The sequence below is a fragment of the Carettochelys insculpta genome, chromosome 5 (assembly GCF_033958435.1).
Source record: "Carettochelys insculpta isolate YL-2023 chromosome 5, ASM3395843v1, whole genome shotgun sequence".
Lineage (NCBI taxonomy): Eukaryota > Metazoa > Chordata > Testudines > Carettochelyidae > Carettochelys > Carettochelys insculpta.
The window spans coordinates 105,301,165-105,319,910 of NC_134141.1; the positions used below are offsets into that span (position 1 = coordinate 105,301,165).

The 18,746-nt window shown below is 47.9% G+C and overlaps 1 protein-coding gene across 5 annotated transcripts in view; it reads left to right on the top strand.

Moving 5' to 3' along the window:
* The first annotated feature begins 1,435 nt into the window (after positions 1–1,435).
* Positions 1,436–18,746, top strand: part of NADK2 (NAD kinase 2, mitochondrial) — an 80,662-nt gene continuing 63,351 nt past the window's right edge. For 2 of the 5 annotated variants that reach the window (XM_074995659.1, XM_074995656.1), the window contains exon 1: positions 1,436–2,124. In XM_074995659.1, the coding sequence (XP_074851760.1) occupies positions 1,660–2,124 (465 nt within the window). In that variant the 5' untranslated portion in view covers positions 1,436–1,659. The remainder of the gene's footprint in view (positions 2,125–18,746) is intronic. The other 3 variants (XM_074995655.1, XM_074995657.1, XM_074995658.1) reach the window with 2 other exon arrangements.

Sequence of the window (18,746 nt, forward strand, 5' to 3'; positions counted from 1 at the left end):
AATCGCGCAACCATAGTTCTTGCACTCACCGGTTTGTATCCTAATAATGCTCTTCTAGCTGTTTTTCTAAGAAGGAATCCAATTCCCGCTTCATGCTTCGTTTCGTTTCCTGACCAAATGACTTTGCAACCACATATCTCTCCCGTTACTGTCCAATGCATCTTTGCCAGTCCAAGTATATCACATTGGTATCTCTCCATCTGCTTCCAAAGCAGCTTGAATTTTCCAGTTGCCCAAAGTATTCAGATGTTCCATGTTCCAATGGATAGTATATGTGTTAGGTGTAATTTTCTTTTGGTAGCCAAATTATCAACCCAACCCCAATCGCTCAATTGGTATCGCAGATCTTGTTTATCCAGGCGATGTCCGAGCTGGCATCTTTTAACATTTAGTTGTACTGGCATAAGATTTCACGTGTCTTGTTGTTTGACAGCGCATCGACACATCTGACCAACCCTCCTACTTCATCCAGGCTTGCGACTGGCATGGAGCTCTCAGTGGCTTCATGGTGGAGTTACGTAGCAAGTGGAGACAGTGAACTCTGTACTTCATTGTTCTGCCTTTACAGTCTTGATTTTTCTTTTGGTTATCTGTATAGCCTGGGTCTGGTTCTCTAAATGATCCTGTCAGTTGCATAACTAACTCTGCAGAATTGGAACCAACTAAGGGAGCACGGCCGGTTAAAGAAGCGTTTCACAATATGGTAGGACTATTTAAAGAATTGTTTCATAACACTAAAGCATAATAACCGGGTAACATACCAATAACCATCGTTCAAGTTTCACTCTAAAAATTGGAGTCCCAGGAGAAATGGCAGGAGACCCTAATTCCAGGACACGACCCAACCCCAAAGATAAACGGGGGTAGCTGTGACGCGGCGGACATGGCAGGGTGCATGGGGGATTTGTAGCGCTGGGATTGGCAGAGGGAGCATACGGACGTGCGGCTGGCGCTAGTCAGAGCCCGCCAGCAGAACGGCTCGGGCTGAGCTGACCCGGCGCGCGCTCTGCCTGCATCCTGGCCAGGTGGTAGTTTGTCAACCCAGCCTCCTCTGCCCACAGTCAACAGCTCCCCGACGGAGCGCCCCCGCCCCGCAAGCCGGTTCTGACTGGCTCTGCTGTGGCAGTTCCCTGCAGCGCGCGCACGCTCCTCCTCAACTCGAATCCAACTGCTGTCGCTTGACCCCACCGCACTACCAGGCCAATGGGAACACAGCAGGATCCGACACAATGGGACAACGCGCATGCTCAGCTCAGGGGTGAAGCAGATAAACACTTCAGGGCCCCTTCTTCCCGACCTTCCCGTTTGACGTTCTCCTTCTCCTGATTGGTTGAAATGCGCCAGCCCTCCGGTCAGCAGACTGGGAGAGTTTCCCTGTGGCTGGGCGACTGAACCGGGCGCACGCGCACTTGGTACTGTACGCTACGGTGGGTGAGGCGGCTCTGCCAGCTAAGCCTCGTGTCGAGTGCGTGCGCAGTGCGTGCGGGTCCGAGCACTGGGGGCGGGAGGAGGCAGCTGGGGATCACGTACTATGCGTACTTAGCGTTCCGGAGGCAGCGGGCTGATCCGTCCTCTCCACACCCGCAAGCGCTGCTCGGTTGTAGCTGCGCGGGGCGGGCTGCCGCCCATTACGGCGCCGGGGGTGGCGGAGCACAGGCTATGACCTGCTACCCGGGCTTTCTATGCCGTTGTCGCTGCGCTGCCAGCCGGGCGGCCGCCCTGCGCCCCCCGCTGCTATATCCGGCGGCGGCGGCGGCGGCGGCTTCTTCTCTCCTGGCCGGGCTTCCCGATGGGCTTCAGCAGCGGCTCCTCGCGCGCAGCTGGCTGAGCCTGGCCAAGTCGTTGCTCCCCTCCTCTGTCGCCGCCGGGTACCCACCTCAGCGGCTCCTCCAGCAAGAGAGCTTAGGCTCGCCTGAACCAAGCCCCGCCGCACTGCACCAGCAGAGCCCGGATGGGTTCGCCCGCGCGCGGCTGGAGCAGCGGCGGTGGAGGAGCGCCGGGCTCGCCAGCGGCGGCGGGTTCCGCCCCTCCCGGGTGGTGGTGGTGGCCAAGACCACCAGGTATGAGTTCGAGCAGCAGCGCTACCGCTACGCCGGGCTCTCGGAGGAGGATCTCAAACAGCTGGTGAGTGCGGCACGGCCCATGCCCCCCCCGCCCCGCCAGGCTCGGACCCTCGGCTAGGATCCACGCCAGGGTGATCCTCGCCACTGCCACGCCACTCACTTCACCCGTTCAGGGAAACAGGCCCGATTAGCCCCACTACCGCTCACTTTTCGAGGGAGCAGGCGGGTATAACGTAACCTGGAGCCAAGCAAATGTGAGTTCCTTAACACTGCATGTAGTGTCAGCAACTCCTGGGCTCCAGCCCCTCAGGAGAGGGTAGGACTGTGTGTTTTTGTTACCGCACAAACAAGAAACAAGGGAAGGAGATATCGTTTATTGGCTCAAACTCCGTTTGTGAAAGAGACAAATTTCCTATCTCTGTTCACTAACAGATCTTGATCCAATACAAGTTGCCAGGTCACTCGTGTGTTTCAGTTCCTGAAAGCAGCTGGGCTACAAAACAGTGCAAGCAGCCCTGCAGTTTCAAACACTGGTTTCAGACATTAGGGCAGGGCTGCAAAGCTTGGGTTACAAATACTGCAGGTGAGCTGTTCAGATTCTTAGTGTTACTCACTGGTTTAATGAAAATAAGTTATATAGAGCTTCTTTCAGCAAAATCTAAACTATATGATAGTGTCCTGATAGTAGAAAGTTGAATACACGTGAACTGACCGTTATTGCACAATACCAGATGGGGAAATTCCTTATGGATTAATATCCAAACTAACAGGAAGATATGCTAAAGTTGACGCTGATTTGCTGACAGCAAACCCACGAGCATGCACCTGCTGCAGTCTTTGTGTACTTTTTCTTTTCTTTTTTTTTTTTTTTTAAGTTTGAGATTATTGCAGCTAGCTCCATCATAAAAGTAGTGGTACCTAACCTTTAGTATTCCAGATTTTGGCCTGACTAATTCATTCATAAGAATGTGCATTGAACTAGGTGTCTGCTTCCATTTATTACGTCAAGCTTGAGTTGTCCTACCTTCCTAAACTACACTGTATGCTGCAGTACAGAGTTTAAATGGGAGATGGCTATTATCTGGTACAGCTTTGGTCTTAGCTTGTCAAAAAGATGCAGAGTAGAAGCTAAGGGTAGCAACATATTTAATGTTCATACACCTCTCCTGTCTTCCCCCTTCATAAAGGCTTCTAAAGAAGAACATAAGTATGGTGTTAAGAACTTTTTGTGTCTTGTATGTTTTGAAATATATACCACTTGTGATAGATGGAATTGACAAGGTTAACCTGCCCAGTAATACTGTGATTTGGTAATTTGAAGGCCTCCTGTAAGTTGCTTACACTTGGGTGAGAAGTTCTACAAGCTGCGGAGAATTGACCTAATATTTTCCTTGTGTATGTGGTGATAAAGGCTGTACATCTGATTAACTTCATGTGGAGAAAAGAATTCTATTGTGTCCTGAGCTCTGGGTTTCTAGCCTTATTTTTAGTCATGTTGGGCCATTTTTGACTTCTCCCTCCCCTGTCACAATCACAGCTCTATCCCACATGTATTACATCCCAAAACCAGATCTGTCATTCAGATACTTATATGCCACCTACAAAATTCTCCCCAAAGCCTCCCAGAAACCTACTGCTGTTTGAGGATATATAAAATGCAGTTGTTGAAGTAACTTCTCTTGTCTATTTTTACTTTGAATCCATTATTGAAAACCTATGTGCTACAGCAGGGGTGGGTAAGGTATGGCCTATGCGCCACATCCCGCCTGTAGTGAGTACAGGCCTAGTATGAGGCCTTAGGCCTGAGCCAAAGTAATGGTCAAAACTTTGCTAACAGAAAGCAAAGTGCAGCTGTGAGCTAAAGGAATGCATTGCTCACAGAAGTTGGCAAGAAGAGAGTTGATGTTGCATAAACATATCCACCTAGCATATTGAAATAGGAACATGGTACCAGAACACCCGACCCTGGAACATTCCACAGATAAGAAAGAACAGGTCGACCCATCCCAATGACAGGGGCAGAAGGGTAATATGATGGATAGAGTTGTTTTGTTCGAACCAACAAGTACAAGGTGAGAGGCAGCACCTGATTACGTAGAAGGGTTGTACCTCAATACGTCAGGAGTGATGTGTAAATTGTTTGTACTTCTGGGATGTGGTCTGGGTCCGGCCGAGGGGGCAGTGGTAAGTCCTGCCACTGACTGAGCCGAGTCCATTGACTGTGGGTGCATATTTGTAGTATGCCCTGACTTAGACTCAGAAGTTTACAGGGAACTACTATTGTATCCAATACAGCAATAAACTTGGCCGACGTGCCTTCGCACCTTACTAGACTCTGTGGTCATTGGGGGTTCTCTTTGGGTCTGCTGTGTCGGCTATCTGCAGAGCTGGGGCAGCGCACAGAGGGAACACACGCACGCAGCCGAGTGATACCAACATTTGAGAGAGCAGAGCACCACGCTGGTGGCATCTGACAACACCGCCTTGCCAAGTTTTTTAGTCAGGCCTGCTCAACGCAGCTGTTTGTTCCCTGTGGCTCTCTGCCAGTAGGAGGAGGGCATCCCCTGCTGTCCCTGCCCTATTCAAAATCTCTCAATTCCTATTGACTGGACACCAGCCAATATGATTGAGAGATTTTGCTGCAGGTAGGAACAACATGCAAATCTGTCTGCTCCCCCGTACACACAGCACAGAGAGCCACATGGAACAGCCAGATGCTTTGAAAGGTTTGGGGCTGCTGGCAGGCAATGAAGCCTGTCTGAGAGTGCTGCTGACTTAGGTACGTGTCTCTGAGGCAGATCCTGCCTCTGACACCCCACCCTCTTCCACATCCCAACTCCCCTGGACCACAACCACCCAAGCCTTCAGCACCCTACTTCTTCATACCTTAGGTCACAACTCCCTCTCAGACCTTGCACTTGCTCCTACATTGTTCCCGCAGGCTAGAATCCTCTTCTGCACTCATACCCTGCACCTCAATACCCTTCCCCAGGTCACAACCCCCTCCTGCACCCAAACTCACTCTCAGACCCCACACTCTCTCCTGCACTCCAGTTTCCTATCCCAGGCTCCTTTCTGCACCCAACCTCCATCCCAGATGCCACATCCCCTTCATATAAAAGTGCAGCCTTTGAATACTCACCAAAATCTTAGTGATCCCTCTCTCCCCAGTCAAAAATTTTTGCCCACCCCTGTGCTATAGCATCAAATATGAGCTTTGTGTTACCTCATTCAGTGTACTGTACAAATGTGCTCCTCCCTACTTAAATTCCCTGATCAGGTTTAAAACTGTGTCCCACTTCTGTCAGTGCTACCACCCTCAGTCAGTCACTCGTTTGTCATCATGCCTGCTTCCAAGTGGGTCCCTGAGCATTATCTGTCCTTCCTGAGATCATCCATAACAACTCTACCCTTTGAACATTTGTCTGTTTTAAAGATCCTATTCTTTCTGTGCTGCCTACAGCAAATCTAATTGACGTGTGTATAATTTAAAAAGAAAACACTTTTTTTGCCATCCCCAAATCATTTGTCTGTCTTATATTGTGAGCTCTTTGGTGTGGCATTTTCCCTTTGCAAATGTTTGGAAAGTGCCTATGTAATAGTTTGTCACAAACTAATAATAAAGGGCAGACCTCTCTCTCTGTCTCTCACAATTGTCATGAAATGTAACAGTCCTGACTGGGTGTGCCCACAAATGGAGGTGACACACACAACTTACAGTTTGTATAGGAAACGATTGGTGTAATTCTAGCAATATAAAATGACTATAGCATCCTTTGTGAAGGTTCTTTTTCTGGAGTAAGTGTCTTTTTAGCTTGTTACAGCATAAGCTAAACTGGAAAAGGTGCCCTTGTGCCAGGATCAGAGTGTGCAGATTGAGAGAGTTCTGTAATTCCAGCTGAAAAATTTCCCCTAGTAAACAGAGCAAGTAAGGGTTTAGGTACGCTTCTGCAAGGTTAATTTAAGACTTTGCTATGTGCGTATACGTCTTAAAGATGCTGAAAGTGGCTGTCAAGAGGCTGAAAGTTTCTCTTACCTTGTGCCCCAGACTAAGTTCCCTGATTGATTGATTTAATTTTTCCTGTTTTCTTCCAGTTTTTAGGTTCTGTTTATGATTGGCTTTGGACACTTTTTTCCCCCTAAAATCTGAGCAGATAAACAGAAATCTCAGTAATTATTTTGAGTAAAACTTGAGTCCTAAAGAATCGAACTTAGAGTAGAGAAAGCAAGACATTTTTCATGAGATTTATTACCTTCACAGTGGTATTTGTTCAGGCAGACAGAAACCCATGCACACACTACAATTAGCTACAACATCCTTCTGTGTTGATCTTACTGATTCCCAAGTTACTTCAGTTATCCCATTTAGTCAAATGTTTGTGCAGAGGGGAATGCTTTGAACATGGATTAATGTAATTTAGGACTTAAACATTCCTGTTTTGTATGACCTCTTTGAGGTATGCAAGGTCATCACTTCTTTGGACACAGTGCCTTTGTTTACGTATGTTTCTGCCTTGGAAATCTTATGGTTATTTTCCAAACGTGTTTAATATTATAACTGAATATATAAGATCCACATTTTGGACAGAACACTTTTTTAAATTAAGAAATGGTCTGCACTGATCAGCTGAAGAGACAGTGTACTCCTTCCTGTCTGTGTAGCTGAACAAGGTGGATGTGCAGTATTGTAGATGAGGAAGTACTTGTATGTAGGGCCCTACCAAATTCATAGCCATGAAAGACACTAGATTTCACGGTCTGATATTTTGTGTTTTTGTCCTACAATCTACATATCTCTATTTCTATCTATAGATCTGTCTTAGGTGGGAAGGAACCTTTGTGAGTTGGGCTCCACTGACCCACAGAAAAATAATTTGGGCCACGTAGAAGTGAGAAGCAACTCCAAAACTCCCTAATCTCTCATTGATGTGGATCGCAACTGAGAAGTGGAAAAAGACACTCCCCTAACACTATAGCCCTACAGGAGGTGGGCTGGAGAGGAGGGAGGATCGAGGCTCAGGGCTTCCCCCTAGGCTGGATACTGGGGAGGTGCCAGAAGAGAGAGGTTCAGTGTATGAGAGGGACTATTGGGAAGTAGCTGAAAATGTGGGGTCTGGGTGAGAGAGGTGTATAGAAGCGGGCTGAGGATGCATAGTCTGGGCAATAGGCGGGTGGAATGTATGGGGGGGGTAGGGTGGGGATGAGGTCTGGATGGGAGGTAGGGTGCAGGAGACTGGGGGTGTGGGGTCAGGGTGGGGGAGGTGGGGTGTATTAGGCTAATGTGGCGGGGGTGGGGTGGATACCTGGCACAGCTCCCTGGGGACGCAAGTGGCTCCGCATCCCTTTGTGGTCCCAGGCACCTCCCCTGCTTTTCCTGTTGGCTGAGATTCTGGCCAGTGGGAGAAAAGCCTCCAAGCAAGTGCTTCCCTGTGCTGCTGTCGCCACTAGCTGGAGTAGAGGGAACAGCACCATGCAGAGCTGCTTCACACCCCCATGGCCCCAGAACCAGGCAGAGTCCAACCCGTTTCTCAAATTGGGGATCCTGACCCAAAAGGGAGTCACAGGGAACATCACATATTGCCATTCTTACTTCTGTGTTGCCTTCAGAGCTGGGCAGCTGTTGGCTAGGCAGCTCTTCGGCAGCAGCAGTACAGGTGTAAGGGTGGCACCATGCCAGTCTTACTTCTGTGCTGCTGCTGGCACTGGCTCTGCTTTCAGGGCTGAAAACTTACCATATTGCCATCTTTTGAAAGTCAGAATGGAGCAATCTAAGTCATTTAACTTTACAAAAAAATATTTTACACTGTGACTGGTACCATAGAAGTCAATACGTAAGTCCTTATCGGACAGAAATATAGCATACTTGTCTTTCAGTTTCCCATGCCCTGCTTTCCCCTCCTTGTCAGATCAAATTGCCAAGAAAAACTAAAAATATTCCTTCATGCTAACACCTTAGAAAATGTAACACTGTTTTCATCAGTATTCAGTGATTTCTGACTTCATGGAGAGAATTGACATAGGCACACTAAACTGTTTAAAGGTGACATTACATATTGTTTTCTCCTGCTTGCATGTTACCTTAGAAATATAAGAAATTTGGCCTTTCCTGATCATGCTGAAGGCAATGACTTATGTGTTTTGTTTTTTTGTTTTTTTTTGGCATGAGGGTCCGTTAACTTACCTTATGTGGCAGAGACAGTTAGTTTTAAAGATGTACTAAAGATTTAGTTTTTGCACCTTATTGAATATACCTTACATGGGGGTAAATATCTTTAGAAAACATTTGCTTGACAGCGTTTAACTGAATGTTGAACATGTGTGTGCATACGTCACTGCTTTTATGGTAAGTGACTTAGCAACCTAAGGAACTTAGGCCTGGGTGGATATAAAAATGTGGATCCACATCGTCTGGAAACAATGTCCATCTGAGCTGTGGTCAGTTCTTTCCTCTTATTTGTATCCGCATCTTAGATACCCAGCCAGGCGCTCCTACCAGAAAGTGGGATCTGGATAAAGGTTTTTATCCTGCTTCACCCCACCCAGTGCTTACGGGGAAGTGGGGTCGAGGTACTTCGGCAGAGGACTATGGTTGAGGTGTGGTTGCTTGTCCCACTCTGTCCTGCCAAGCTGTTACCTGGCAGTTGGCCAAGCACATCTGCCCAGACCCCTCTCCCTGGTAAAGCGTCTGACAGGTAGAGTAGGACAAGCACCTGTGTCCCAACCATGCTCCTCAGCAGGAACACCTGTGGTAAGTGCCAGGTGAGCAGATAACAGTTCCAATTTTTTCTGTAGATTCTGGCCACTAATTGGTCCCTGCAGAGATCCATGGCCGGCTCCATTGCTTCACTTTTAAAAGCCCTAAGGAAGGGGTCAGCAACTTTTCTGAGGTGGAGTACCGAAATTTGATGTTTTGATCTCTTATATACGATCAGAGTGCTTTTGATACTTTTTAAAGTCACTAATAGTCCTATTTGCAACAGCTTCTTTAAGTTTACGTGGTGCTTTGTGGCATTAGCTGGTCTTTTGTTTATTTCACAGGTGGTAGGGCCTTGAGCAAGCTTCCAGAGTTGGGAGGAGGGATGGAGTGGCTGGAAAAAGGAGTACTCCCAGATAGTGAAAAGGAATTGGTGGGGGCGGGTCTGGATGCAGAATTTTAAATCTGCTGGGCAGGGTGGGGGCCTCCATGTTGGCTCACTGCACTGCTTCACTTAATGCTTGAGAATCTCTGTCTTTTCCTCATCACTTTGATCATATATGTGGGGAGGGCTAGCTCGGTGGTTTGAGCATTAGAGTGCTAAACCCAGGGTTGTGAGCTAAGCCCTTGGGGGGGCCACTTTGGGATCTGGAGTCTTTTTTTTTTTTTAATGTGTTGGTGCTTGGTCCTGCTAAGAAGGCAGGGGACTGGATTCAGTAACCTCCCAAGGTCCATTCCAGTTCTATAAGACATGTAAATCATATATTGGGGGGAGGGATAGCTCAGTGGTTTGAGCAGTGGCCTGCTAAACCCAAGGTTGTGAGCTCAATCCTTGAGGAGGTCATTTAGGGATTGGGGCAAATAGATGTCAGGGATGGCACTGGGTCCTGCCAAGAGGGCAGGGGACTGGACCAGATGACCTCCCAAGGTCCTTTCCAGTTCTAGGAGATGTGTATCTCCTAATATGTAATGATGTGGCCTGCCTGGAGAAGGCCTGGTTGTCCTTGGAGTTTTGCAGATCCCTTTCCAAGCACTGTTACTGATGTCTGTACTCACTAAGGCTGCCTCCTCCACATGCCACTTCTTGCAGAAGCAGCACACTAATGAGCTAACCAGAAGATGCTAATGAGGCACAGATGCAGATTTTTCACACCTCATTAGCATATGGGCACATGGTACGAAGCCCAGAGGAAGCTCTTCCAGACGCTGAAGTACACATGGAGACACGTGGCCTGCAGGGATCTTCTGGAAGGAAACCCTCCTTTTGGAAGCCCCTTTTTCCCCCAAAATTTTGGGGAAGAAGGAGCTTCTGGAGGAAGGGTTTCCTTCTGGAAGATCCCCGCAGGCCACGCATTTCCAGGTATACTTCGGAGTCTGGAAGAGCTTCCTCTGGGCTCCGAGCCACATGCTGATATACTAATGAGATGCAGAAAATTTGCATCCATGCCTCATTAGCATTTTTGGTTAGCTCATTAGTGTGCTGCTTCCAGAAGAAGAGGCACTTGGAGATGCAGTCTTAATGATTTAGCACTTTGTGAACCAATTTCTTCCCACTTCTCTGAGGTTTTTTCATTTTCTGTTGCAGCTTCTCTAGTGCGATCCATGTTAATTCCATTAGGGTCTCCGCTGTTTAGCCCAGTGCACAAAAAGGGGTCTGTTAACATCAAATCCTGCATAGTAACATTTCACTTACAAAACCCTTTTCCGTAATTGCCACTAATTTTTCTGCTGACCCTTTCAAGGAACACATCTTGTCAAGCACCGTAATCATGATGAGCGAGGGGGTGGGGTTGGCTGGCAGCTGAGCACATGGACATAAGCAATTCCAGGCAGGACTAGAAAACTTCCTTTGTGGGAGCATAGTCCTGATTATGCTATGCTTCTTCATAGGCGGGGTAACACCCTGGCAGATATCTCCCTGCTCAGGATAAGCAAGGAAACCAGGATACAGCTTCTCCAGGTGTGTGATCCACCTGTGTTCCACTTTGGCTCCTGCACGAGTCATTGACAAATGGCATGGGATAGTGCCCGACAGTGGAGGAGGAGACAAAGCTGTATTGCTATGGAATCTGCAACACAAAATTTACAACTGCCTCTCCTAAAGTTTCCATAGCCTCTCTCTACAGCATTCCATTCAGATCACAGTGAGCATCAACATGCTGCTCGGCCATTTGGATTAGCTACACAGGAATATGTGCGGATCACAGAAACGCAAACAGCCACCAACTTTTCCATGCCCTCAGCCCTGCACTGCAAAGCCAAAGCCAGTTACCCTACATCTCATTCGCTGCTTTCTCGCCCCCGGAAATCAGTTGCTCAGAGTGGTTATGTCCATCAGTAGTAGAGGACAGTTCTTGTCTTCTAGATGTGCTCAGCGACCCCAGGGGCACCTGAGGATGATGTGATGAGGTGGTGAGAATGGGGGGTGGTCCCGGTACTCAGGCAGCAGGAAAATGCGATTTTAAGTTTTTCAGGGCTCACAGGTGGCAGGCAGGTAGGTGGGTGGGCACCTACCTGCTGGTCAGTCAAATTCAGATTAACTGACTGGGAATTGTGGGCAACTTTCTGGAGGCCAGTATCAGCAACAAAATGCCTCGAGATGCCTGTACTGCGTGTTTTTGAGAACATAGGGAATGGAAAAGAAAGTCCTGGTGTCGACACGGGCTTGTCACAACAGCACATAGAAGCTGCAGTGTAGACATACCCATTTTAAGAATTTTCAGTGCAACCCTATTCTTTGAGGTAAGAAGGTTGCTGTATCCTATACAAGAAAAGCTTAATATGTGAAAGACTGTGGTATTACTGAGCTTCATCCTAGATTCTGTGCCTTTGCACTACTGTTACATTGTAGACTGCACACAATCATATTTTTCCTGTAATGTGTGAAGGTCATTTCCTCTGACATCAGTTCCTACATTTGAAAGACAGTAGTGCTTATACAGTAAGGTCATGACATTCGCAACTTTAACATTCACAAGTTCAGTTATTTGTGAGCAGGGGGATTTCCTGGACTCGTGTGGCAGCTGGAGCTGAGGGCTCCCTTTGCTCCCTCTTGACAGGGGGATTGCCTAGGTCCAGCAGCACCCTGGGGGTGGGGCAGGCCTGCTGCCTGTGAATGAGAGAGCTCAGGAGCCCAGTAGAGGGCAGCCTTCCCCAGCCCCCGCACATGTGCAAGCTCCCAACCCATGCTCAATAGAGCTGCCTGGGGCTTCGGAGCATGAGCAGAGGCGGGGTGGGTGCCTCAGACATCTTTGGCCACTACTGCACAAGGAGCCTGAGCACTGAGGCAGCCCTCTGCCACCTGGCCACCTCCGTCCCCAGTGTGGTGCTGTGCCTGTTGGGCTGGGACTAAGCTTCTGCTGCTAGCCTGTAACCCTCTGCATCCTGCCAGACAGCATTCCAGCTCCACGAGGTTTTGTCTTGCAGAAAGATGGCCCCCAAAACAGATAAAATAGCTAATGCTCATGAGGAAAGTGCTTCTAAAGAGAAAAGGGTCAAGCGTGTGAATACTTTCGAAATGAAAATTGAAATTTTAGACTTAAGGAGTGGACTGAGTAACTCCAAAGTTGGCAGTTGGTTTGGCATGAACAAATCCACAATACGTTACATCAAGAAAAGAGAAAAGGAAATTCATGATTCAGTAGCAGCAAGTGCTCCAACTACAGCTGAAGTTACTTGGCAAGCGCGAGATAAAATATTATTAAAAACCAAAAGGGCACTGAATATGTGACTGGAAGATATGAATAGAATACGAGTGCCTATCGATGGGCCAGCCATATGTGAGAAAGCAAAGAGCCTATACAAGCATTTTCATGCAGCAGCAGGTGACAAAGGGATTACTGAAGCTACAGAATCAAAGTTTATTGTGAGTAAAGGTTGGCTCAGTAACTTTAAAAAACGTTTCTCGCTGCATAACATCAGGTTAATGGGCGAATCAGCATAGGGTGACCACAAGGCTGCGGAAGCATTTCCTCCCGTGCTAAAGAAGGTTATCGAGTAGAATGGCTATAGGCCAGAACAAGTTTTTAATGCTGATGAAACTGGCTTTTTTTTAGAAGAAAACATACATTTCCAAGGCACAGAGGCAAGCAGCAGGGTTTAAGGCAGCCAAGGACCAAGTGACAGTTCTTTCGTGTGGCAGGCTTCCTGATAAAGCTGGGCACCATCTACCGATGTGCAAACTTCAGGGCATTATAGAGTAAAAAATAAGAATCTCTTGCCTGTATATTGGCAATCAAATAAGAAGGCTTGAGTCATGGCAGTTCTGTTTCTGGACTGGTTCCATAAGTGCTTTGTACAGGAGGCAGAAACATATCTTGCTTCACAGAACCTTGAGTTCAAGGTTCTATTAATAGTCTATAATGCCCCCTGCCATCCACAGACTTTAGAGTTTGCCCACCCAAAGGTTGAGGTCATCTTCCTCTACCCCACAAATATCGCCTTGCTCCTCCAGCTTCTCGAACGGGAGTAATACACACCTTCAAAGCACATTACACTTGGCATGCCTTTGCCCACATAAGAAATGCATTAGATAGGGATCCCGACCTTGAAGTTAGTACATGTTGGAAGCAGTATGATGCAGCCGACTGTACTGATAACATCAAGGTCTGTGTGGATAAGCTGAAACCAGAAACAGTGAATGCTGTTGGTGAGCTCTATGGAAGGAGGAGGCAGTGAATGGCTTTAGGGGGTTCCAATCCATAGATGCAGAAGTGAAACAGATTCTTAGTGTTGCTTGGCAAGTGGGTGGCAAAGGTTTCATGGACAGGGTTGAAAGTGAGATAGAGGAGCTGATTGAGGAACGTGGCAAGGAGCTGATGGCAGAAGACCTGGAGGAGCTGGTAAAAAAAAAAAGTGCAGAAAAAGACGTAGATGCCAAAGTTGAGGAACGAGAGCAAGCGAACTGGGACTTGCATAAATTTAGTGAAGTGTTTTACTATGTAAAGCTGCTAACTGATACCTTCACACAGTACAAGCTGTCATTGGATCTGAGTCTCAGGATCGCTTGGCAAATAAACCAGGCATTGCTTCCATACCAGGAAATGTATGAGGAACTCCAAAGAAAAAGAAAACAAATGCCAATCATGATGTTCCTTAGGGAAGTACCGACCACATTGTCTTCACAAATCTATTCTCCCCAAGCTTTGTAACAAGATTCTCAGCAGGTACCTGCCTCGCAGTTGCCTCCCCCATCTTCTTGATGGTCTGCTTCCTCCGACATTGATCCCAGTGATCTACCAGAAGCTCCAGAGGGAGAGGATCTTCCTGACCTGCAATAACCTGACTTCATCATGCTGTACAGTAAACCCCTGGGTTGTGTTTCTGCAGCCTCTGCGTAATTCAAATTTTTGAGCAAATCGGGGGAGACAGGAAACTGGGCTGCTGCTTGATTTCTAGCTCCCCATGGCTTGTGGGACCCTGGAAACTGACCAGCCCACTTCTCCCTGCCTTCCTGGAATGGCACTGCTGTCCAGCTGATAGTAGTGCCACTCTGGAAAGGCAGGGAGAAGGCTGTTAGCCTGCCTAGCTGCCAAAATTTTCATACAACTCACCGGGGAAGGCACTCTTGGTCTTTCAGGAACAGGGAAACTGACAATGGCTGGCCAGTTTCTTGGCTTCCACAAGTGGTGGGGAGCCAGGAGCCACCAAAAGTGCCATGCTCTGCTCCTGCAGTGGAGCTGGGAATCTTCCCCACTTGGAGTCTGAGGCTCAGCCGCTGCTGAAAGCCTGCTGTACTCGGCTCTCAGGAGTGACAACGGATGAGAACACACATCCCTGTGTGCCTGGCGGCAGTGCCTGCATCGGTGGCACCTTTGCCTCCCGAAAAGCCCATGTTAATTGCTGCTAACTGTCCTGGCACTTAGATACAGCTGTGGTTTAATTTAAACCAAACTTGTTTGTTTCCGGTGTTCATTTTCATGCCATTTAATTATGACTAGAGGCAGTGTCGCATTCCACCCCCCTGCCCCCCAATATCACATTTTCATTAAAGGTTGAAATAAGAACTCGCCTGCCCATGGTTCATTATCTCCCTAAAAGGCTAAAAGCCTTCTCCCTGCCTTCCCAGAGCGGTGCCTCTCCTTAAGTCTAAAATTTCAATTTTCACTTAACAGGTATTCACATGCTTGGCCCTTTTGTCTTTAGGAGCACTTTCCCCATGAACTCTTTTATCTGTTTTGGGGGCCGGCTTACTGCAAGACAAGACTTTGTGGAGCTGGAATGCTGTCTGACAGGATGCTGAGTGTAACACGCTAGTGGCTAGGGACACTTGAATTCAGGAATGTTCCAGACGCTGTAAACCCTCCAGATGTGCACATTCATATCTCTGTGATAGAAGCTCCAGCCCCTGACAGGCGCAGTGGTGCCCTGCAGACTGAGGTGGCTGGGTGGCGGGAGGCTGCCCCGGCACTCAGGCTCCTTGCGCAAAGTGGGCCAAGAGGTCTGAGGCACCCACCCCCATTCTGTTCCTAAGCCCAAGGTGGCTCTGGAGAGCATATGCCAGGCACTTACACACGTGCCTTGGACTGAGAAAGCTGTTGCCCTCTGCCTGGCTCCTGAGCTCGCTCATTCCCAGGCAGCAGGCATGCCCAAACCCTTGGGTGCTGCTAGCACTAGATGATCCCCCCCACCCCCATCAAGGGAGAGGAAAGGGAGCCCTCAGATCCTGCCACTGCTGCCACAGCAGGTCCAAGAGATCCCCCCTGTCAAGAGGGAGCCCTTAGCTCCAACTGCCACTGCTGCGGCAGTCCTGGGCAATTCCCCCTGTCAGAGGGGAGGGAAGGGAGCCCTCAGCTCCAGCTGCCGCTGCCATGGTGGGTCCAAGCGATCCCCTTGTCAAGAAGGGAAGGGGAGGGAGCCCTCAGCACCAGCCGCCACTGATGTGGTGGTGCAGGCAACCCTTTTGTCAAGATTCCTGTCTCCCCCAGGGGTAAAGTGCTGTTTGCGAAATTCAGTTCACAGCGGTTCTCCTCACCGAACCCTTGCAAATGTTGAGACCCTACTGTGCTAACAAAATACATTTGTGGGAGAACAGTTGGCATTTATCTTCACCCAGTCCCTTACCTGCTCTCCTTTGTGCTAAGTCAGTTGTAATGTGTACTTCCATTTGCTTTTTGCAGCCTAGGGGAAGAAGTAGATCTGGCAGCTGGGAAACATTCTGTTCCCATTAGCTCAGTCTGGGTGAGGTCGTGTAGCCACCTTTCCCCAACCACAAAGAGGCAGGATTGGAACCCCTGCAGCTGCTAAGGGATGTGAAGAGTAACAAGAAGGGTTTCTACAGGCATGTGAGCAATAAACAGGTTATCAGAGAAGGTGTGGGGCCATTACTAGATGAGGGAGGAACCAAGTGACAGATGATGCAGGAAAAGCTGAAGTACTCAGTGCTTTTTTGCCTCAGTCTTCACGGACAAAGTCAACTTCCACATGATGGTCCTAGATGATGCAGTGTGGGAAGGTGGAGGGCAGCCATCTGTGGGGAAGGAACAAGTTCTGAGCTATCTAGAAAAACTAGATGTGCATGAGTCCATGGGTCTGAATTTAATGCACCCCAGGGTACTGAGGGAATTGGCAGAGGTCATTGCTGAACCTTTGGCCATTATCCTTGAAGACTCTTGGAGATCAGGGGAGATACCAGATGACTGGAAGAAGGCAAACGTAGTGCCCATCTTTAAAAAAGGAAAGAAGGACAATCCAGGGGACTATAGGCCTGTCAGCCTTACCTCAATCCCTGGGAAAATAATGGAGGGAATCCTCAAGGAATCCATTCTGGAGCACTTGGAAGAGGGGAAAGTGATCAAAAATAGCCAACATGGATTCACCAGGGGCAAATCCTGTCTGACGAATCTGATTAGCTTCTATGACGAGGTAACAAGCTCTGTGCACATGGGGAAGTCAGTGGATGTGATATACCTTGACTTCAGCAAGGCTTGTGGGAGACCATATCAAAACATTCTTGTCCATAAGTTAAGGAAATATGGATTGGATCCTTGGACTATAAGATGGATAGAAAGCTGGCTTGATGATCAGGCCCAGCGGGTAGTGGTCAATGGCTCGATATCTGGATGGTGGTCTGTTTCAAGCGGAGTGCCGCAAGGCTCGGTTCTGGGGCCAGTGTTATTCAACATCTTTAATGACCTGGATGAGGGACTGGGTTGCACCCTCAGCAAGCTTGCAGATGACACAAAACTAGGGGGAGAGGTAGATTCGTTGGAGGGTAGAGAGAGAATCCAGAAGGACCTGGATAAATTGGAGGACTGGGCCAAAAGAAATCTGATGTGGTTCAATAAGAAGTGTAGAGTCCTGCATCTGGAGCGGAAGAATCCCAAGCATTGTTACAGGCTGGGGACCGACTGGCTCAGCAGCAGTATGATGGAAAGGGACCTAGGGGTTATGGTGGATGAAAGGCTGGATATGAGTAAACAGTGTGCCCTTGTAGCCAAGAACGCTAGCGGCATACTAGGGTGCGTTAAGAGGAGCATTTCGAGCAGATCTAGAGAAGTAGTTATTCCTCTTTATTCGGCATTGAGGCCATGTTTGGAATATTGTGTCCAGTTTTGGGCCCCCCCAGTATAAAAAGAATGTGGATTTGCTGGAGCAGGTCCAGCGAAGGGCAACAAAAATGATTAAGGGTCTGGAGCACAAGACCTATGAGGATAGGCTGAGGGATTTGGGCTTGTTTAGTTTACAGAAGAGAAGACTTAGAGGTGATTTAATAGAAGCCTTCCTGAAGCGGAGCTCTAAAAAGGAGGGTGAGAAACTGTTCTCAGTGGTGTCAGATGGCAGAACAAGGAGTAATGGTCTGAAGTTGAAGAGGGAGAGGTGTACGTTAGATATTAGGAAAAACTACTTCACCAGGTGGGTGGTGAAGCACTGGAATGCATTGCCTAGAGAGGTGGTGGATTCTCCATCCCTTGAGGTTTTTAAGTCCTAGCTGGACAAGGTCCTGGCTGGGATGACTTAGTGGGAGTTGATCCTGCTTGAAGCAGGGGGCTAGACTAGATGACCTCCTGAGGTCCCTTCCAGCCCTGTGATTCTGTGAGTTGGTTTCAGGGCAAGAATCTCCCTTTGGAAGCTGTGGTGGAAGGGTAGTCTTCCAGACTGCAAAACATAGAATTCCCTGCAATCTATACCAGCCATCAGTAACCCTGACTGCCAGGCTTCGCAGTCATTGCCTTCTCTTGCATCATGAACGAAGGGTATTGGACACAACACAGACACAGCTAATGCTTGCTTATTGTAAAGGGCTTTCAAGCTCATCTTGCTCTCTGATACCACCTCTGTAACAGGTTTCCTGGGAAAAACACACACCCTTCTGGTCTACTGTAAATATCATACAATGGAAGGTGATAGAACCTCCGAAGAGTCCATTCTTGAAGCCTGGTGCCCTAAAGAGGTTCACAAGGGGCCTCTGTTGTGAAGAGAAGAGAGTAAGACCAGCTTCCTTGGAAGAAGGGAGAGCACTAACCACTTGAAATACTTTTGGCACAATATCTGAGCCATTTTTTACTTCATTCTGAACAAAGATCATGAAGACAGACTCCCAAAGGAGGAGCAAATAAAATCATGTCTTGGTTCCCAACTCATGTTCAGGCCATATGGCAGACTAATCCAGATACTAAGAAAACAAAAAAGCAGTCCAGGAGCACTTTAAAGACTAACAAAATAATTTATTGGGTGATGAGCTTTCGTGGGACAGACCCACTTCTTCAGATCATAGCCATACCAGAACAGACTCAATATTTAAGGCACAGAGAACCAAAAATAGTAATCAAGGTTGACAAATCAGAAAAATATTATCAAGGTGAGCAAATCAGAGAGTAGAGGGGCAGAAGGTGGGGGGGGAAGTCAAGAATTAGATTAAGCCAAGTATGCAAAAGAACCCCTATAATGACCTATTTTATTTTATGTGAGTTTTACTGAGACTAGCTTTTATATAATGTCGGAAGACACTTATTCAGTACTCTCTAGGTTATGCTGGTGAGAAATCTGTA